The 23,042-nt window shown below is 39.0% G+C and overlaps 1 protein-coding gene across 3 annotated transcripts in view; it reads left to right on the top strand.

The window, feature by feature from the left end:
- The first annotated feature begins 2,666 nt into the window (after positions 1-2,666).
- The window catches only part of LOC147218897 (adenylate cyclase type 1-like), a 40,875-nt gene continuing 20,499 nt past the window's right edge, over positions 2,667-23,042 (top strand). The window contains exons 1-5 of one of the 3 annotated variants that reach the window (XM_086172030.1): positions 2,802-3,268; positions 3,368-4,234; positions 6,877-7,026; positions 7,277-7,395; positions 14,754-14,865. In XM_086172030.1, the coding sequence (XP_086028156.1) occupies positions 3,626-4,234; positions 6,877-7,026; positions 7,277-7,395; positions 14,754-14,865 (990 nt within the window). In that variant the 5' untranslated portion in view covers positions 2,802-3,268; positions 3,368-3,625. Of the gene's footprint in view, positions 2,717-2,801; positions 3,269-3,367; positions 4,235-6,876; positions 7,027-7,276; positions 7,396-14,753; positions 14,866-23,042 lie in introns of those variants that run through there. The other 2 variants (XM_086172031.1, XM_086172032.1) reach the window with 2 other exon arrangements.

Here is a 23,042-nt window from a genome sequence, read left to right as displayed (position 1 = left end):
AAGCTGTGTAATGAAAATTGTTTTGTTTTCAAAGGAACTATTTAATTGTATTTCAAATAGTGACATGGAATGGAAGATCTTATATCAGCAACCATAACTATTTTCTTGACATTTTTTCTTTAACTAGAATCTTCAAGTAATATGTTGGTGGTCCAAGATGTTTGGTTATATAATATTTCTTTGTGCCTTGTTTGGATAGGAAAGGAGAGTATGACTGAATGTCTCCACGTATAATTTAGTATTCCGATGTCGTATGACTTGACTGAACTTCATTCAGTTGCTTATCTAGATGCAAAACATCCCAAGCACAGAGCCCTAGCTCAAGCTAAATTTAGTTCAGTTAACGTGTACTCTAAAAGAAATTCTCAACACAATCTGGCATTGTTAGCAAATAACACATACAACTAGCTGCAACTCAGCTTGAACACTCGCACCCCAGCCTTCAGCAAAGAGAGAATAGCAGAAAGTGGAGATGTAGATGCACGATGTCGATGAGAACTGGTTTATTTATGCAAACCTGGTGGCGGGGCATGATCCCTCACTAGAAAATCTTTGAGATTCCCATCAATAATGGTTTGAGTGTGGCAAGTATATGCGGGGCAGGCTCAATGTTGGGGTTATCAGTGTAAGAATCTGAAATGATTAAAACTGAACAAAAGTACAAAAGGGTTTGTAAGTAGACATTAATTTGCAGTGTTATCCCGAGGAATAATTGAACAAATAGCTGAAAACATAATATTTCGCTTTTTTCCGACAAAGTCGATGGTAAATTTATTCTATATCACACTTTTCAAAAGAACATTACAAAGGATTTACCGAGGGAAAATGAAATGATCAATAATAGAACTGTCGATCTGAAAAAAAGGAACTAGAGGTTAAATAAAGGAGTAATAAGGAGTAATAATAACACACATACAAAGTAATATAAAGTAATATTCTTTTCTGTAAAAATGTGCTTTAAAAAAAGGCAGAGGCGGTGTCAGCATGGCAAAAAATTATGTTATAAGGCAGCAAAGCGCATTAAAAGATGCAGTGACTCGACCTGGTGTGAATATGTTGTCCTGCAGACCTACAAAACAAAGGCCACAAGTTGGCAAAGGCAATGGGGTAATGGGGCAACAGGGGGGACGAGCGGCATCTCTATTCAGCTACGATCACAGAAAGATCTTTGGAAATTCAATGCCAGACTACTTGCTGAATCTCACTTGTTGTGCCACTACCCGATTGGCAGCTCAGCCAGACTACCATTCCTTTCCCGATCGCCTTAATATATCTTAAGGCAATCGATGTGGAGTCACGTCATTGCTATGTTTTTTTTACACCTCTTTCACCAAGCACTTAAGCCTTGGAGGTGCAAACCTGCTGTGTTGCAAAGTTTTTGCTCAGTTCAACCATTCAGCTGAACTTTAGCTATAACCAGATGTGCGATACTGACTGCTTAATCTGTGGTGAGTTGGTAGGCTGTGTGACTGTTGGGTTGGAGAAAATATTGCATAATTTATACTACAAAACTAATGGAGTTGCTTTGGAACAAATTGAAAAATCTGATGGCTCATCAAACATCAGGGCTTTTTTTTTTACCTTCTCTACTATTATCATGGTGCCTCATGGATGTGGTCTTGCAAACAAAAAAATATAATGCTCTCAAGCCAACAAGATATTTGCCTCATTACTGAAGATCAATATATCCTTGATATTGAGGATAATATGAACAACATTTGAATAGTTTACTGTATGAGGAGAAATGTAGGAAGGGCTTGTGGTTTTTTTGGTTAACTTTGTGATCTTATGTAGCTGTGGTACTGAAGTTCTTGAATTATTGATTTAGACTAATTCATAAATGTTTTAATGCATTATCATAGATGATTGGTGTCATGCTGTTTAAGCAACCAAATAATGCTCAAATCTAAGAACTTAAATTTTAATAATCATATAAAAATGTTCACCAAATTGTCAAGTACAGCTGGGTGAAATAAAATCTCTAAAGTATGCTGTATACGTATGAAATGAGATAGTATGACTGAATGACTCCACATAAATTGAGGAAATTAAGAGGATAATGTTTAAATTACCTAATCTTCACTCTCCTGATGCAATATTTCATTTTACTAAAGACAATGCACAATTAAAATGTTAACTCCGTGCATTACTTTCTAAGCGATAGACAGAAGTAATGATGGTGACTTTCCTCGATCAAAATATTTGCAAAATTATTTTTTCTACAAATAATCATCTCACCTCGATAATAAATGATTTCTTTCTTTCCTTATTTTCGCTGGCGTCATAAAACACTGATGTTATTCCACGGCCGGATTAATCCTTTAGAAAGCTGTGCTTCTATTTTGGTCTCAGAATTGGGTAGGGTGCCATTTTTTTTTTTTTTTTTTTTTTAATTTGATACTTATTTATATATTTTTATTCTATTTCACTGCATTCAATTCCACTCCACACCTCCACCTTTGTTTGTCTGCCCCCCCCCACCCCCCACGACCCCACATCCACTCAGTCAATAACCGAGTGGATCAGTGAATGCTTGACGCGCACACACACACACACACACGGAGAGGGAGGGAGGGAGGGAGGGAGAGAGACTAAAATAATCAGGACTGGAGTATCATGCAGGGTCGCATGGTAAAAGTGTCGGACTTCCCTGCACTGGGGATCCTGCCATCCATCTGTGACTCCTCTACACCCTCCCTGACACTGACGGGTCATGGTAAGGGCCGCCGATGACGGATGACTAATCCCCCCCTCCTCTCTCTCTCTCTCTCTCTCTCTCTCTCTCACACACACACACACACACACACACAAACACACCCGCACACACACACACACTCTCTCTGTGATCAATGACAAACCCCCCCCTGCATACCGAGGGGGGTGCTGTTGAAGAGGGGGTGGCAACGCGACAGAGATGGTTATTCGCGCACAAGCGTGTCCCGTATCCGTGCACGTATCCAAGCGATGGGCATCCTCCCATCTCCGCCGGCGTGTGTGTGAATGAGTCAGGAGGGGGAAAGCGCGTCCACCGGATCTGTATGTGAGTCGCGCAGCGATGGAAACGCGTGCACGCCGGGAAGAAGGGGACGTCTTCGCTGCGGACGCCGCTGCAGACGCTCGGATCCGCCGGGCTGCCGAGGGGAGGACCGCCGCGTCCCCGCCGCTCGGATCGTCTTGACTGCGCGTCGAGACGCCCAGTCGCCGTCCTGTCTTATCCTCGCCTCACAATGCGCAGGCGTGATCCCTATCTGAGCCCCGCAAAAAGCTGGTAAGTTACGGTCAGGACTGGACGTCGTGTGCGCACCGCACTTCACCCTGCGTTCCGTCTTTTGTTTTTCCGCTTCTCACGGCTCTCTCTGCGTTGCAGGTCGTCGAGCGGAGCGGAGCGCGGGGCATGAACGCTTGCCCCCGTCGCCTGTGTCTTTGAGCAACGCAGTCCAACCTGTGGATACTGCGCGTCCTGCCCCCCCCCTCAACCTCCGCCGCTATCTGGGACGCTTCCACCCCGACCCTCACCCACCCCATCACCCCCCCAACCTCCCCGTCCGATTTTGGGCTCCGGTCTGCGTAGCTGGCATCGGTGGTTCCGCTTGACCCTGAAACCACCTGAGCAGGTATTCAGTTTATGAATGGCACTGACATGGAGGAAATACCGTTTCAGAAAGTCAAAACGAGGCGGAAGAGAAGTCACTGTCCACCGGGGGTCCCTTTGACCACCATCGTGTGCGAGGACGAGTTCGACTGCAAAGAACTGGAGTCGCTCTTCCAGAACTACAACCTGAAGCTGGAGCAGACGTCCACCCTAAAAGCCCTGGGCGTCCTCATCTTCATGTCCTCCACTCTGGCCGTGGTGGAGTTGTTGTCCGGACCAAGCCTCACCATCTCCAAGGGCTCCCATCCGGTCCACTGTGTCATCTTCGTGTCCCTCTTCATCGTCACCAACGTCAAGTACTTGCAGGTGACCCAGCTCCAGCAGATCGTCAACCTCACCCTCCTCTTCGGCTTCACTTTCTCCTTCCTCTGCTGCCCCTTCTCCCTGGGCGCGATCGGCATGGAGCCCCCCACGTCCCCGGACCAGGGCATGTGGCAGCTCATCCTCGTCACCTTCGTCGCGTACGCGCTGCTCCCCGTGCGCACGCTCCTGGCCGTCGTGTTCGGAATAATGGTCTCCATTTCGCATTTGATTGTGACCGCCACGTCAGTCACGGTGAAAACGCAGAAGTTGTGGAGAACGGTGAGTGTCGCACGTCGCTTCGGGTGCTACTTTAACCATTAACAGGCCTTTACCCCCCCTTCCCTCCCATTATTTATGTACCCAATTCCCCCAAAAAGATGTGAATAGCCTGTAATATGGGCCCCCTTGTAGAAACATAGTTATGACCAGTTCAGCACTAAGGACAGCGCTCCCTTTTGGAACCTGAAAGATCTGCTCATATGTTTATATTTTTGTCAAATTCAGCAGAGGGCACATTTCTGCCAGGTGTCTGTTATGATAACAAATAAGACCATCGAGTTCATGTTGTCCCGTAAAAGCGCAAAACTACAGAGGACCAATGTGGATGAAAAGCTTTTCGAGGGGACAACATATGAATCATGCTTTGATTTGTGTTGCACACCGCTCTTAAATTAATGCTTGAGATTGATTCGATTTTTATTAGGTAGCACTGAAAGTGAGACTGTATGAGGCCGCGCCGCGACTGGAGTGAAAACAAATAAAACCTGGAGGAAGAGGTGTGTATATGTGTATGCCTTTGACCGTTTCCGTTTGGGGGATATAAATCATCCCCGAAGGAGATGGCGGGGAAATGAAGAACCAGAGTGACATCCTGCCAGGATCAGAAATAGGGCAAGTTAAAGTAGCACAAACCCACCTCACTTTCTTAATGCTTTAAGCCCGAGTTTCGGAACTGAAAGCCAAATCAACACACTCAATTCCGAATCTGAAATTAAAAAAGGGGACACACCATAATATACAGACCTCACATCTCTCTGTCTCTCTCTCTCCCTCCCTCTCTTTCACAAACACACACCACACACTCACACGCACAACCACACACACACACACACACACACACAGACAGGCACACACACAAAGACATGCTCCCCCTTTCTGACTGTCATCAGGTGTGAGGAAAGAAGATATGTCACATCAGTCAAACCCTTCAGAGGTAATGGAACATTTCTGCCTCGGTGCAACATGCTGACGTGAAGATTGTGCATTTCTTGGAAGCAAAATTGAGATTTGATCAGTTCATCATGCCCCTCGGATGATGACTGCATGTTTGCGGAGATTGTTTTCCCTCTATGTGGGCTATGAGATACCTTCGTAGCCATGTGAAGGACAGTGTTAGCTGTGTGACCAGAGATAGCTAATCCATTAAGCTTAGAGATGAGCTGTGTGGCATGACCCTGCACAGCCCGAGCTTGCTCCAACCACCCACCTAGATCTCAGACAGTTACTCTGCATCATGGATCCTTGTACCTGAAGGGCAGAATAATAGGTGTTCGCATTGCTTCGAATGTAGTTTCTTGCGTGTTTCCAGATTTTCAGCTTGGTCTTGTTGTATGCTGTGATACAACAAGAGGTGATAACCAAACGATATCACCGTATTTGATTGATACGTCCAGCAGTCATGTTGATAGTTGAATGATAGTTTGTACTCAAGAAGCAGAAAAGAAAAATAAAGCACGGCTTAAAAGATTTTTGACCCCCCTTCGAGCTACGAATAAAACAGCAGTTAGTCTCATCACTGAAACCTCCTCTTATAGAGTTTGTGTTTGTAATGATGTTACATTGCTCTTGGTAACGAGATACAAACATGTTATTGTACAGAGGCATCTCTGTAAATAGGTAATACTGCCAGTTATCAAGATCTTAAGAGCTAACACTTTACACCACTTAACATCTACTTAGTCAAGGCTCTAACTTGGGCAGTGCATGTTGATGCTTGCCAGCATGGAAGCTAAGCATGAAGATTGGTGCCTGCTGCCAAAATAGTCTTTCAAGGCATTTTGTTATTAGTTTACATTGGATTGATGCTCTAACACACTGCAATGGTAGGGAGTGGGAGTGGGGCATGGTGAATTTGTTCAAGCTTTTCCTGTACCTTGCACATTTCATTGACTTAACTATAGGAAAAATAATGATAAAATGATGGTGTCTTTCATATAGCAGGAGCGAAATCCTTTTATTTAATGACTATTGTATTAACCCATTTGTTACAGGACAATAGCTTATTAGTGTATAACACTAATAAGGGGAATGTAAGACCTTGTGTGGTTGGTCAGTCAAACAAACAAAGTAAAAAACACTGTAAAAAGCAGCTAAACAAAGTAAAAAAAAAACATTCTCGCCTGTTTTTTTCCCGTTTGCAAGTTTGCAAGCAGTCTTGTTGTTATGTGTCTGTTATGATGGATGAACCAGCTCACAGATCTCCTCATTTCTACAGACCTCCGAAGAGAATAGTAGCACGATAGTGTGTGTAACAAAGAATGCCCCCATACTCATTTCTTTCAATGATTATAATTCATCCATATTAATGGTACTCCCTAAAAAACAGGTTCTATTTAGCCAATGTTCTCTCTGCATTCTTTCAAGGAGAAGGTTGTGGCACTGATGACTGGAGCGTAATTTCTGTGCCAACAAAAAGGCCTAAGAAATAACTAACTTCATATAGGAAAACACACAAATATAAATCGTATTTGAGTGTTTACATACATATATATATATATGTAAACACTCAAATACGACTTTTACATATATATATATATATATATATATATATATATAAATAAAACACACGTGTGTGGGGTCGAGTGTGTATGTATAGCAGTATTTTAAATAGTCCTTTCCATGTTTGTTTTCCCTGTTTGCAGTTAGTTGCCAACACAGTGCTGTTCACCAGTGTCAACCTGTCAGGACTTTTTGTGCGCATCCTGACAGAACGAGCCCAAAGGAAGGCCTTCCTGCAGGCTCGCAACTGCATAGAAGAGAGACTCCGCATGGAGGATGAAAATGAGAAACAGGTACAGGCACCTGTACGCTGGTGAAGTGGGTAAAATTAGATGTTCCCTCCTCCCCCTTTGAGTAATGACTCATTTCAACATATTATTAATTTCTGCTACTTGTTTTGGATTATTCCGCATAACTGCAAACTCTGTTCTATGATTGCTGGATTTGACGATGTAATAATATATTGCTAAACTTCCTCTTCTCCCCCGTACTTTCTGTCTTTTCCCCTCTTTCACGCACAACAAAAAACACATATATTTTCAGGAGCGCCTGTTAATGAGTTTGTTGCCTAGGAATGTAGCTATGGAGATGAAAGAGGACTTCCTGAAGCCCCCAGAAAGGATCTTTCACAAAATCTACATACAGCGCCATGACAATGTGAGGTAAGACTCGAACAACCAATGGCATCCATAATTTAAGCCCTCCTTCTTGTGAACTAATGTATTCAAAAAAAAGAGAGGTATATGTGGGTATAATCTCTGGAATAATCTGTAATATTATGTGTCTCAAGGCTTTATAGTGTATGTTACAAATAAAACCAAACCCTGGGCAAAATGTACTCTGAAAAAGAACTAAAGGCTTTAAAACTATGTGGCGTTATATCGCGCAGTGTAGTCCTTAGATTATCATACTCGGGCATAGAAAAAGCAAAATATTACACTCCTCATGTTGAAAAGACCAGCCCGCGACACACTAATATATTTTTAGCCCAGATAACTCATGCAAGAAAAAAAAAACAAAATGAGGTTACTCTTTCACTTTGATTATCATGAGTTACATGTTCTATGATATAGTAGCTTTCTCAAAACTAATTCTGCAGCCAGTAATACCAAGGATGAAAATATGACCATATATTGATTGGGTTACATTTCTTTTATACATACCACAGCTGAAGGCATCATATTTCACCTCCCACCTTTGGAAACAAGACTTTTAAAATCCAGTTTTCTTCTAAGAAAGAGAAAGGCAGATTAAGTCCGTCTCATTAAGGAGGGAGATTCATATGGCACTTGTCTAACATCCCTTATTCATTTGGAGTAACTTTTTTTTCACGAGATCATTAATTCCTTCATCGTGTTTTACGATGCCGAGCACAGCAAGTCTGAAAACATTTTAGAATTAAAAAAGTATGCAACAATGTAGGACTAATTTTATTGCAAATGTTCAAATAATGTACATTTGATTCATTATCATTATTATTATTATCCATCCATCCTGCGGCTTATTCTCACTAAGGATCGTGGTGATGCTGGAGACCACCATTTACTCACTCACCCCTTCTGGGCAATTTTTCCAGGTTTTTAAAAATTAACCTGCTGCATGTTTTTGGACTGTGGGAGGAAACCGGAGAAACCGGAAGAAAACCCAAGCATACAAGAACATGCAAACTCCACGCAGAAAGGTTCAGTTCTGCGTGGTGCAGACTCTGACCCTTGTCAGAGTCAAACCAGGGTCCTTTGTCCTGTGAGGCCCAAGAGCTAACCACTGCGCCACCTTGCCCATTATTATTATGATTATGATTATTATTATGATTATTATTATTATTATTATTATTATTATTAATTATTATTATTATTATTCCCATTGCAAACAAAAACAATTATAAACTCATTTATTTTATTTATTTTTTAATACAAAATCCACGTCCAGTTTTTTTATGATATGTTTTTTCCTCTTTAGAGGTTTTAAGCATCTCTCTAGGGAAAATAGATTCCCACATATTGTAGATACACACTATTTGCTGACTAGCCTCTGGAGCGTTGAGTGTGCCCTGTCCCCCCCCCTCAAGTTTGTGTGTACACTAATTCCAGATAAATTGATGATGTTAGCAGCTCCTCTTAGCAGGCAGCAGGTGTTTCTTCAGGATAAAAAGGAAATGAAAGAATTGTCAAGGGTGTGCTTGTTTGTTGCCTTCTTTCAGGCTTCGCAAACCTGAATTACTGTTGTTGTTTTACCATTGTAAGTAATTCTAAGCTTCTATACTTCTTATTTGTGCTGAACTCTTTTCCAAACTCTTGACAGCTGATTCAATAGTGATGAAATACCATTGCCAGACAGACACATAGTAAAAAAAAAAATTTCAAGGGCAGGGATGCTGCTTTTTATCACAATGTAGACAGGAAGCCACAATACATTTAGCAGCTACTTCATAGTTACCATTTACAGCCTTCTGTAGGAATTTGTCCCAATTTACTACTTTATTGTTCCATTCTTAATTCAACCACAGTCAGATTTCCTTTGTTTTTTAACATCTTAATGCAGACAGAATCAAATATAACTTCTCAAAACCACACCATTTATTTGAACGAAAATAAAAAACACTGGAACTGGAAAATTAAAAGTTTATGACGCCGTCAGCTTTGATCTGTCTTTTTAAAATTTGATTCTAAACATTGTTCCTAAAAAAAACTACATTAACTTCTATATTGCCTACAAATTCATTACATATCCTGAAGCCATTAATGCCTCTTTTGCTGTATTGTTAATCGTTGTCTTTCCTGCTCAAATATTTCCATCTTTACATCTTTTGTCTGTGTTTTCAGTGGAGCAGGGAGGTTTGGGAATAAGAGTTTGCTCAGCCCCGGGATTAAGTTGCTACAGGGGATTAAATGCAATCGAGACTAAATTCTTGTTGCATAATGCTGCGTTTGTGTGAGTGCACATGCTGGCTATGGATGAATATGGACACATTTCAGTGGAGTTCTGCTGATTAGTTTTGTGCCTTGAACTCCTTTAGCTAGCACCACCCCTTGAGAGTGATATAAACTGGATGCAGACATGATTTATGTGATTTGGGTGGACTGTAATTAGGAAGTAAACTGTATGCGGCTCAATTTACTCACAGTTTCCTTCATTATGCTCTGAGACTGTGGGCAGTGCTTGATCTGATTAAAATGCAGCCACAGAGATATTGGTGTAATCAGTCACTAAATATAAGAATATGATTCAAAATGTTGCTGCTGTTGTTTGATAAGATGTGGGATATTAATAAGCCCCATACTAATATATGCAAGCAATATTTCCGCATATAAATATTGTGACTGATGTGATTAAAAAACCTTGAGAACACTTGCAAAGCACAGACCCCTGCCAATGCAAAAAACCACCCTTGTCATGAATACAAATCCATGACTGAAACTATATATTATCTGAATAGTATATCTTATATCATACTATTGTAGGAACTAGAGATACATGTTGCTATATGAACTCTCACCATCACGGCAATAGTACTGTGGTGTTTGACCAGTCTTGTCAATAAACAAGCCAGGAGTTAAAGTAGAGTGCACATGGATATGCATGAAATCTCAATAAGAAGGCTCTCTCATTTTTATTATACATGTCTATATCTGGGCCACATATTTTTACTGCGTCTGCATGGGTTTCTCCTGGGTTGACCAGTTGTGTGTATGAGTGAGTGAATGGTTATAGGTCTCAATATGGCCCTGTGATTAACTGTTGACCGGTCCAGGGTGAACCCCGCCTTTCGCCCAATAACAGGTGGGACCGGCTCCAGCTACTGCGAAACCTTGAGTGCAGGATAAGAGGTATAGATAGTGAATGAATGAATGAATGTCTATATCTAGTTACTTCCGGGCGGGATGGAGAGGCATTTTCCGGGGGTACACAGAATTTTGTCTGTATGAAGTAAGTCATACATATAATGAATTTTAGCTGTTCTCAATACTGCAAACTGTTTCAATAATTAAAATGTTTTAAATCATTCAGTAATGCTAAATAATGTAGATGATGTTATCTATTGTAAACAGGGACTATTTAAACTCCTATATGCTTAAAGAAAGCACGTTCAGATTTACTGTACTGTTTACATTCACCAAACGTTCAAACATGACAGTGTTTTCACCACTCTTCTTTCAATCAAAATCTATTGCATAATTACAACACATAGTGATTCTACCCTAAAGGACATACCGGTACATTAAATTTGATTTAATTAATTAGATTTAATCACATTAAATTATCAGTTTAAAATGCGGATTAAACAGATTATAGATATATTAAAAAATCTAGATATCTCGTTGTTCAAAATAGCTGTGCAATTTGATCAGCTCAGTGATTTTTGTTGTCTTGTTTACTTCGGAATATCAAGTTAAAGTACATTATGCTGATTACGTGAGATAAACATCAGATCATTGAGAACTCTTTATCTTCAATATGACTATAGATTTTTCGTGTGATATGAATAATGAACCATGATCTGCTAAAAAACCTATTGTGTCATCAGAGGTCATTATGATGACACATACATGTGATGTGTATAAAATAAAAGTTTTACAACGAACAGCAAACAAAATTTGGCCTTTAAAGTTGACATAGGCTGTTTTCCTGTCGTTTCAAAATTCTTTTGGGAAAGGAGTTCAGTTCTTGAGCTTGCATTTTAGTGACTGAATGTGTGTCTCAATGAAAAGAAACTACCGGTCAGTAAATTAATCTGAAATTACAGCACCCTCAGTTTAAAGCTTAAAAATGTAGTTCCAGGTTCTGCTTGTGAGTTTCAGATTTCCGCCGTAGTAATATGTGTTAGATACACACTTCAAAAGGATATTCAAAAGAAAAATACTTTTTTTTTTTTTTATGAAGCAAAAAGGTCATTCATATGCATTAAAAATTAAAAAACATTCCTTTCTTTCTTCAAAAATGTTGTCGCCATTGCGTCAACCAATGGATCACATCAAGTTTTTTGTTTTTTTCAATCTATTTCCCTTGTGCCAAAGACAGTGCATTGTCTGCTCATATACTGTAGGTCCAGAGGGGCACATTAGAACTAAACTCTAAGTTGGCACGTGCCTTGTGTATTTTGTTATGTAATTAAATTGAAACCATGCCTGCCAAAAGCTACAGTAATGTCTCCCACAGAGGGTAGCAAGAGCTTATGATAATTGTGTGAGCAACTCTTTGAATATGTACCAGTGGAGAGAACAGGATAGATGAGGAAGTGAGGGGTTTTTATTAGGCAATAATAGATAATTCAAAAATTATACTCATCACAGCAATAATCATTTTTGTGTGCCATTTACCTTTCTCATTTCAATCTATTTGTCAAAGAAAATGATTTTCACCTTTATGTCTGCGGCAAATACCTTGCCATTTCATACAAATAGGATGACAGTCGTTACTTAGTGAGCCTGCGTTTAACGGTATTTCTGGAGTGAAGTTCCTTTTGCCGACTGATGCGTTGATTGAAACATTTCCTCATATGTCTGAAATAATTAACATTTGTATATGTTGGTCCATGACTTTACAACAAAACAGAGTCTAAACATTGTTTTCTCTTATGGTACCGCACTTGACAGGCCTCTTCTTTTGCATGCTTTATATAAGTAATAATATATAATTAGCGCAATGCTTTAATTTCTAATTTCAACTTCAAATGGAAGCAAGTTCTGTGCTCTGTACATACTTCAAATGAATGGAGACAATGGTGTGCATGTGGTTCAAATGAGGTAATAAAGCCCAAAATAACTGGGTCATGAAGTCATGAGCCATTGGGAACCTGACTTTAAGAGTTGACCTGAGGACTTTATTTCTTTCTATGCTTTTAATGCAATTTGCAGTATGAGATGTGTGGTTTCCATGAGTTTTATAGATGTTTTACAGATTGATCATCTATGTGTTCTAAAATCTGGAACAAGGAAAAATGTGGGGCAAATATTTGCCGTGGCCAAACTGTGGAATTGCAAGAATGGCATCTATCATGTGATGCATCTCAAAGAGATTTTTTTATCCTCAGGCTTAGACTGAGAATTTAGTGAAACATTGAATGGATTTTTTTGTCACAGCCACCGAAATTCCTGTCCTCTAAATTCTCTATTCACCGTTAGTATACATCCCTGAGACAGAAAAAAAAAACCAACAGTGAGCATGCAGAGATAACAGTTATCCTGGATTACATGCATTTATCATTTTTTGTGCATCTGTTTTGCCTCAGAGGGTAATTTGAGTCCAGCACGGGAAAGGCAGTCACCGCTGACTTGTAACAACAGCGTGCAGTATATATATATATCTAATGGCATTTGCTAAAATAAAATGCTGATGTCAGAATTCAGTTTGAGGTCATGATTATACCTTCAACTGCCAAAAAGATACATGCCACAGTCTTTGTGTCAGACCATAGTAATCATGACCAAACCTTAAACTGAGACATTTAACTTTGCACGGGTCTGTCAGAATGCATCGTTCCAAAAGTATGAATGGGAGGCAACTTTCAGGCCTGCCTGCAGGGCTTTAAAATGTATTTCACAAAAAGATAATGAGATATTATATGTTGTTCGACAAAAACAAAATGACAACACTAGATTTGAGAACATTTGGTATATCGATTGCACTCAGTTTGGATGGGAACAGTATGGATGTTTAATAACTGTACAAACAGCATGATTTACTTTAAATTTATCACACAGGAGGCTGGAGATGCACAGCTTAACTTTCCAAAGACTAGTTCAATTTATTTTAAGTATATGAAAGATGCTTTACAAGAAAAACCTGAAAAAACTGAAAATGTTCTGGCTCGGCATCTCTTGCAAGCCTGAAACAGTATTTATTGTGTTAGCTTGTGGGATTAGATATGTGACCATGTGTTGTGTAGGCTGATCACTTAATATTAATTTGGGCATCATCCAGCTCTTTGCCCTGCTTTCAGCCAATTTATTGTTGATGCTCATGCTAATTTGAACGCATGTGTACTCCTTTATTTTGTCCACTGAAATCCTTTATTTAAACACTTTAAGTAAGTAAACCTAACTCATCATTTTGCAGTCAAGCAAAATCCACCATTGAGAATATTTCCCGACCGCAGATGGTTGCCGGTCAAAACGTCTCGTAAATTGAATGCCTTGCCCATCATCATGCTGTGAGACAACACAGTGACATTTTGCAGATTCCCCTTAGAGAAACAGCACTCTGTCACATTGTGAAACTACAGCCCACATGAAAACTGTCTGCCGTCAGCATGAGAAATGCCGACATGCAAGTTGTCAGGCCAGTAAGAGTTTGATGACTAATCCCTTTCACACCCTGCATTTCCGTGGAGTACTCGGGGCGCATCTTTCATCTGCAAAGTTACCGCTCCAATCCTAATTGATAATAGCTGGTAAGGGGACACCGATTTTCATCTTAAACAACCATTCCCCCCGGGGGGCCTCTCTGCTAATTCATAATACATAAGGTAATCGAAAGTAAAATGAGCCTCACTTATCATTGCGATGCGAAGTTTATATCTCGGTCAGTTTTAGTCCAGCATGTCAGCTGTCATGACGTGACATGAATTCACCTGTTGACGTGACGGTTGCATTATAGCCAAGAATGACTTCTCTCCCATTCCTAACAGGACACATCTCCACCTTGATCCCCGTGAGAATGCTCTTGCTTCTATTTTGAGAGGCTCTGCTTGACTGCTCCACCAGTCAATTTGAAAATGGAGCAGGCTCTCTCGCACTCGCTCTCTCTCTCCCCCCCTTCTATATGTCTCTTCTTATTGATTCCTGTGCGTTTAATTGAAATCTTTGATTAGTTTGGCATAAACAACTTGTACAATGGGCATTTTCAAAATTGTCTTCGGCTCAGGCTTTGTGACCGTTTTTAAAAATATTCCTCAAAACTAATCTGATTTGGCAACCGATAATCTTGTTTCCTTGATACAGCAAAACGTACTGCTAAAAATAACTTGCATTGAATCAAACACTTTTCTCTCTCTCTCTCTCTCTCTCTGTTTCTGTTACAGCATCCTGTTTGCAGACATCGTGGGCTTCACTAGTCTGGCCTCCCAGTGTACAGCCCAGGAACTGGTTAAGCTACTAAATGAGCTGTTTGGAAAGTTTGATGAGCTCGCCACGGTGAGTCTGTTTCCCTTCTATGAACACATATCCCTCAATTACAGGCACTGTTGGCATAAAAGGATGTTCTTTTTCCCTGTGGCCAAACTTTGACATGGCAAGACTGTGCAGACTGCTTCAGCTGCAGACGGGTAGAACATACCACTTGTGTAACAGCTTCACATAACGTTGCAGATAGCGAAGACCCATACGATGCTTAATAATGTCATCCAGCAGTTCATTTGATGAAGCATTGACAGACCTCTTTAATCTGGTCCAGATTTGATCAGGTTCAAGCTCGCCTCCACTGTGGCTATGCAAAATAGAATAAATAAAGGAACTCAGTCATTCTTGGTTTGCATGTAAGAAGGATTTCAGCTCTCCCATCTGTCAGTATTTCACATCTTGTTTTTCAAGTGCATGAAGTCCACTCAACTTTTCTTTTAAATTTCAACACCCGTGTTTATATAGATGCTTTAGAATGTGCATTTATGTTCTTAATGTTACTTAATCTCTGAGAACTCTGATGTGGGATATGTTTGTGTTTGTTCAAGTTTGCATGAGGAAAATACTCATTAGTGCACTTTCCTCTTTTTTTGGTTTTGCTTGGTGTATTTCCAGAAGAACACTTTTCCGCAACCTTTTCTTTATGTAGTCTGGCCTCTGTTACATTTACGAGCACACGCTCTTGTCAACTCCGTTAATCCACTACGTATTACAACTTAACCCTTTTTGCTTTCATGGAAGGCTTTTCTTAGCATAGATTAGAGTACTATTTTTAGCTTGTCTGCTTGCAGAAATAGTACAATACAGAAACGTTTCAACAGAGAATGCATTGTATTTGACTTTTTATATTGTCTTGTAATTCCTCTTAGTTTCCTAAGGGAACCTTTGAATAGACTTTGAATAGACCTTCTTGAGACTAACTCCTTCTTTATTGCAACCCAGAGGAACATTATGCTTCACTCTAAAAATTGTCTATTCTGCACCATCAAAACTAAATTAAATGCAATTAAATTAAAATTGCGCTGCACTCATACAAAGTCAGATTAAAAGAGCAAATGTTGCATCTCTGCAATGGTGACCCAAAAATAATTTCATAAAGTTCAAGATAACTTTCAAAAACACAACTATGCCATACTGGCTCTCAGAAATGCCTCTGGTTTATGATCCATGAAAAACCAACTACAACCACTGCTTCTTCTCTCCTTTTCCAAAATTGTTTGTATTTAGCTGTTCTGCTCCAAAATACTAAAACTGCCTAACTGAGGTTTTGAGAGGGCTTGACAATAATGTTCTTTAAACCTTAAACTAAAATTCCATTTTCTTTTAGTTTTTCAGTTTTGATATTAACTTTACCCTTGTAGTTTTTCACTTTATTCATTTGAATTACTTACCTTTATGCTTTTTCACACAAATAATTTGGCTATTAATTTATTTCACTTCCATGGTTATTCTTATTGATTGAAACATTTTTCCCCCTAGTTTTTACTATTTCAACCAACTGATAAATATCCAATATTCTATCACTTATAAAGAACATTACTTGCATTTCATTCTATGCAAGTATCTGTATGAATATGTGAGAAGTCTTCTCTTACTGGTTGCTGTTATAGCTATTTTGCTTTTAAGGTCTATATGTCTTGTCACCTTTTGAGAGTTTACGCTTCTATGTGTGGGAATAACAGTGGGATTGGAAAGCAGTTGAAATTTCCATTTATGACACATTAACAACTATTTAAAGTTTCCTTTCACATCTTACTCTTATTTTGGGAACTAATCATTTTATGCAAAAAAAATAAATCAGAGCAATTAATCCAAATTACAAACAAAGAAACAAGCACACATTTTAGGAATCCACCATCAAGAGATTATAATTGGAAGGTGCTTACTTCAGGAATGCTATGTCTCAGGCATTACAGGTATGTCTAGGTTGACACACACGCAAATGCATACACACTCACACATGAAATTTTAATTTTGATTTTTTTGTTACAGAAAACCATTTTCTTTTCAGTCTCAATCAACCTTTCTCATTCTTTGAGTTACAACTAAATATATTGGTCAGATCTCACTTGGCTAGCTGGACGAGAGCCTGGTGTTACACCAAAAGGCGGTCCCCTGCAGTGAAACTTGTCATTTAATGTACCAGCCTTTCCCTGACCCAAAGCCCCGCTCATTCTGATCTGCTTAGGCAGGAAGTGGCAGTGCCAGTGACTCATAGCTGTGGTCACTCTGGCCATGCAGACTCTTCTCGTTCCATACGAATAGCGGGTGATGCCACATGGCCACTGGGCATCATCTCATAATACTATTCCAGCACCATCCCCACACCACCTGTCCACTCTTTGGACTAGTCAAGCTGCATAGGGAGTGGGCCAAGAACGCAGTGTTCTCCTGGAGGGCTGTTCATGTCGCAGACCAAGCCTCTTATCCTTTCCTCTCGTTTCGTCTCGTCTCGTTTCGTCTCGTCTCGTTTCCGCTCCTCTCCTCTCCTCTGTTCTCTCATCCATTTTGCAACATTTAAGACATTGTCATCGAAATGTTGGTCATCAAAAACATAAACAAAAGGAATTTTTATTTCGATGTTTTCAACACATGTCAGAGTTGAAATGATTAATTCAATGTTACTTGTGAATTGAAGTTTTGATTGAGAATTGAACTATTATTGATTATTATTGAATCTAATATTTTTATGTTAAAATTCCATCCATCCTTCCATCCATCGTCTGCCGCTTATCCTGCACTCAGGATCGTGGTGGATGCTGGAGCCTATCCCAGCTATCATCGTGCAAGAGGCAGGGACACCCTGGGCTGGTCGCCTGTCAATCGCAGGGCCACATATATAGACAGACAACCATTCACTCACTCACTCATTCATTTTCCCCATTTTTTGTTAACATTCTGATTCTGACAATTTTATAGGGTTTGATTATAGTCGAATATTATTATATTGATTGATTTTGGAAGCCTCTTGAGGGACTTCAGAAAAAAATGAAGTGGTATGTTGACATATCATTTGGATGTCTTAGCATATCCAGATGCCTGTTCGTAAATCCATCACACGTACTTATTTAAGCTCGGTGACAAATCATTTGTGATATTTGGTTTGGTACTGAACTTGTTTACAGTTGTCTGCAATTATATGTTAAGCAGATGTTTAAAATAGGGTTCATAAAAGAGCTTTTTGTGGCCCGATGCTTCTGGTAGAGGGGGTAATGAGAACTGTGAGACTGTAGCCCCATGATAAATTGCTGAAACATCCTAGATGTACAATGCATAGAGCCAGAGAAGTAGATCATTATTATTAGAAGGTTTCTGGTAAGAAACGTTCATCAATGGTATTTTTTTTTTATTTATTTTTTTTAAATTGGTTGGTGCATATCTGAAGAATTCTCTCTGTGACAATGTTTTGCAACCTAACTTGCCTGCTTTTGCAATTAGATACTCAATGTCCAGAGGGAAATAAGATGAAACCAGGCAAAACCATTTTACCACATAACTAAATCAGCAAACAAACAAATAAAGAGTGATAATAATAACATGGAAAATAAAAGAGATGTTGGAAGAAGTCTTGATTCTCACGGGAAACTTTAGGTGTAAATTTGATGCAATCTGGCTGGGACAAACAGGCCCTCAAAAAAGCAGGTCAAAGCTCCATTTTGATGTCTTCTTAAGGTCCTTGCGGACATTCTTGTTGTGCCCTTATTATCTTTTGCCTCTGTGTCATCAGCAAGAACCAGAATGATATATAGTGAACCAAAAAAACAGCTATTCATGACTCTATGGATGATTAACAACTTTTTCTGACAATCTAAACCTTTGCTCTGAATATCTCTGTCAACAGAGAGCACCGTATTTAAATCAAAGAACATAAAAGTAAAAAATTGCCTTCTTAGACGATAGAGGCTTGAAAAGTGAGGTTTACACGACACCCACTCACAGTGATCAGTATTTGCTGTTTGAATCCCACCACCCACAAGGACACAAGCTGGGAGTAATTATAACTCTTCACCACCAGCCCAAGAATCTGCTGACTACCACTGAGACTGAAGAGAAATCCCTGAAAAGCTATGAAATCTTATCACTACCCAAATCTCACTTAAATTTAAATCTAGAAAATGACATAACAGTGACACGCAGAGCTGCAATAATTCCATGCGCCAACAATAGGTGTATGAGAAACCTGGAGGGATTGTTGGGTTTTTTATTATATCTGGCAATGCAATTAACAAAATCCATTAAGACTGACTTATTACACAAGGTATTTAGTGAGAGCTTTGTAACTAAATTATTTCCTCACTTTTGAATTTGAAGATTCATATCATCAGTATGATAAAAAGAAACTGTTGGAGATGGAGATTCATTTCAGAGGATGATAGCAAGACTGTAAACTGACACACCAACTGGTCCTACTTCAAGCACCCTCGCTCTTGAAACACTCTCTCCCTGGCCATGTTTCCACCAGTCTGTCCGGCACCAAAAACAACAGTTTCACTTGTGTGAGGGACTCTGTGATTAATTTATGGCTGTTGTGATGCTATGTAACATTAATAGACCTGGAATAAAAATGGTTTTGTGAGTTTATGCGTGTGTTTATGTGTGTGTGCATGTGTGAGTGTGTGTGTATGTCCTTGCTGTTTCCATGGCAGAAGTTCCATACAGCGATTCATTCCTGTCTGTGGTTTTTTTTTCTTCTTACAACACCTCCCTGCATCACAGCTTTCAGACTCCTCCGCTCCTTGTTTCTCAGCTTTTTGATTGACATGCAGCAGCCTACTTCCTTCAACTGTGGTGCCCTGTGGTTCTCTGCACTCTCTTCCTGTCTCATGTTGCCATTTTTAGATAGTTCAATGATATATCTATGTACTGTATCCCTGTTTATAGTCGAGAGCTTCTTTTAATTTGGACCCAAGTCACTTTGCTCTATGGTATATTCATTGTATGAAATGTATTTTTCAAAACCAAAAAGATAATCTCTTATATTCACTTGCAATGACTATAGTCCCATAATTAATACAGAAAAATACTTAATGGAAAAAATTAAAATAAGCTTATAACATCCAACACATCCTCTACACAAAGGCCAATTTCAGTGTTCCAACCGATAGATTGGATCACTTGTACATAAGAGGCATAAAACTAAGATAGAACCTACCTTTGCTTACTTTAATACATTTTCAGAATACATACTGTCAGTGTCCACACTGTGACAGCCGCCTGCCAGACACTGAAATCTGGGTGTAAACACAACTGAAATAACCCCAACTGGGTTTGTCCCATGAGCAGGTGCACGGATCACTGTCAAGTCCCACTGTTTCCCTCAGATGCCTGTGTGGTAGAAACTGTGGACTGAAGCTTAACCTAAACCAAACACCCAGCTTGGGATTCTGACAGTTGAGTCAGAAAAAAGGACATTTCTAATGTCAGGAATAAAATTGTGTTTGGTCTACAATTTAATTATTATCAGTTGATATAGTCATATTGTCTCAAATCCTCATAGGATATTTTCAAATTTTGAAAAAGATGCAAACAACTTCTGTCATATTCTACATGTCAATTTGACCATTGACCATTTTCAGTTGTTAATGGGAGAATCTATACCTTCTGTGTTGCTTTTTATGTATGATCAAAAGAAATTCCAGTGTGTTACAGAGCAATGTGACGAAGGCATCTGTGCAAAATGGTTGTGACAGCAAACAGCAGCAAAGTGTGTCTGTGTTTATAGCTCATTCGTTCCATGGTGTAAATTCTTTTCTGCCTTATGTAAATACACGCACACGCGGTAGCCACACAAATGAATAGTGTGCAGGCCTAGAAACATGTGGCATTGGGGATTAGGTGCCTTGCTGAAAAGCAGTTCAGCTCCGATTATTGAGGACAGGGAAATGTAGATGATAATGTTCCTTCTTGGCCACTGCAGTTTGCCACACTGTGAAGGATTATGCTTGTGAGAACGGCCAAGAGTCACCCAAGACTAATAAGATCTGCAACATTCATTATAAATAACTTTTTAGCCGAGTTAAGTAAGTTGTTTAACCACACTCCCAACAATAAATCATCTAGATATATTATGATTTAATTCTACTCAGCGGACCATAAAATGCTATTGTTTTTTTTTTGTAATGACTTGTTTTATCAAAAATGGAGGGTTGCAATAACCAAGCTTATAAATAATTTGTCAACAATGGCATGTTCTGCTTAAATTTATCATGATAATAATGAAATTATTCTGGAACCCTTTTATTTATTTATTTTTTGTCTCTCTCTTTTTTTTCTATAAGAAAATACATGTTTGTGAAGGTCTCGAGAAGACTGAGGGTCATTATTTGTGTTTACAAATCCAATTCTTTACCAGCTGTTAACACAAGTAACACCAAAATGTTATTTGGAGGAAGAATTTTTTATAATCGACTGATGAAAAGAAGACGCAAACCACTGTTTTTGGTTGTATCTCTAGGTTGATAAAGAACTACATTGATAGAATGAGTTTTTAACCCATGTTGTATGTACTATGTACATATGTACTGAAGCATCCCACACACAGTACGGTTGATTAGACTGAAACTCAGTTATGTAATCTCTGACTAGATTAAGATGTCCCACATTATGTCACATTTATTTTCATGCATGAAATTGTATCCATTTTATGTGTTGTTAGTCACCAATGACTATCCTTAAATCATATAGAGGAATTTTTGTCTTATAGAAGTATACTTTAACAGACAGACTTGTAGTAACTGTGCAGTAATTAAAGCATGAGTCAACACATTTGTAAGTTATTTTTAAGAAATCACGCAGTCGTCAATCTGCCAACAAAATAAGTAATTTTCATTTTAGTTCTCATCGTTAAGAGTATAATATTACATAGTAGTATTTATTTATCATGTCCTTTATATTTGTTAAATATATGTACATAAATGGGTTTCCGTCACTATTCCTCAGTACCCACTTTCTTCAACCCACCAGGCTGTGTCAGACCAAGGATATATGCTGATAAATTATTAATTTGTTGTTGCACACAACTGATAATAAATTAAATCAAATCAATAAAAGTAGTGGAAAACAAAAGAACATATTTAGTCACTGCTTGCTTGAAGGCAAAACTTGTGTAGCCCGTTGTGTGGATAAAGAATCAATGAGACATTTATAGAGCTCTGGAAGAATTCTCTTGACACCAGTCCCCTGCAGTTAATAATTCCTTTGCCTATATTGATTAAATGTTGACATGAAATCTTTCAGCTTCCATTAAAAATTGTGTGATATTGTTATCACATTTATTTTCTGAAATAATGTTGGGAAAGCAGTGGTGCAGCCTTACAGAAAGAACGTCCCTAGCTCGATTCCACAGTGGGGCTTTCTGTGCAGGTTTCATGTTCTACCCGTGTCTGCCCTGCCACAATCCAAAAATAAGTAATAGGTTCATTGCAGTCCCTAAATTGCCCAGACATGCAAATGAGAAAGTGAATGGTTATGATAATGAATGAGAAAAAATGTAGGAAACAGCGTCGTCCATTTAATAATGTGCATCTAATAATATATACAATTATTAGACAAGTTGTATTTTTGAGGATTAATTTTGTTATTGTATAACTACAGTGCTCTTGGTCAATCCAGAATGTTAACAAACCCTCAAACCTGAACATTTAAGTCGTAAAAGTGAAGTTTTGGCTTTCTTAAGAGAATATCTATATGTACACCATTATTGGGCAGCTATTAGTGTGCAGAATTATTATCCAACTAAATGAAAAACAAAGATTTTCCTCATCTCACTTGTTTATTTTCACAACAAAACCTTAGTGTCCAATACAGCCACCCCTCTTTTCAATAACAGTCACAAGCCTTCCATTCACAGAGTCAGTTTCTTGATCTGGTCAGAATCAACTTTTTGTGCGGCTGCAACCGCAGCGTTCCAGACACTGTTCAGAGAGGTGTACTGTTTAACTTCACTGTAAATTTCCTGCTTATGAAGGGCCCAAAAGTTCTCAATGGGGCTTAAGTCAGGTGAAGAAGGGGGCCATGTCATTAGTTTTTCATCTTTAAGGCCTTTACTGGCCAGCCGAACAGTTGAGTTTTTACAAGTTTTTAAAGTTTTTACAGCAGCTTTAAATTGGAAATTATGGAGAAAATTATGATATGGTCAAAATAATCACTCGCCTAATAATTGTGCCCACAGTGTTTATACCAGAAGCCATTTC

This window comes from Fistularia commersonii, chromosome 25, assembly GCF_037954325.1.
Source record: "Fistularia commersonii isolate RoL2024-O1a breed Wild chromosome 25, RoL_Fcom_v1.0, whole genome shotgun sequence".
In the NCBI taxonomy this organism is placed as follows: domain Eukaryota; kingdom Metazoa; phylum Chordata; class Actinopteri; order Syngnathiformes; family Fistulariidae; genus Fistularia; species Fistularia commersonii.
Note: the sequence above shows the minus strand (reverse complement) of the source record. Positions and strands in the feature narration are given on the sequence as shown.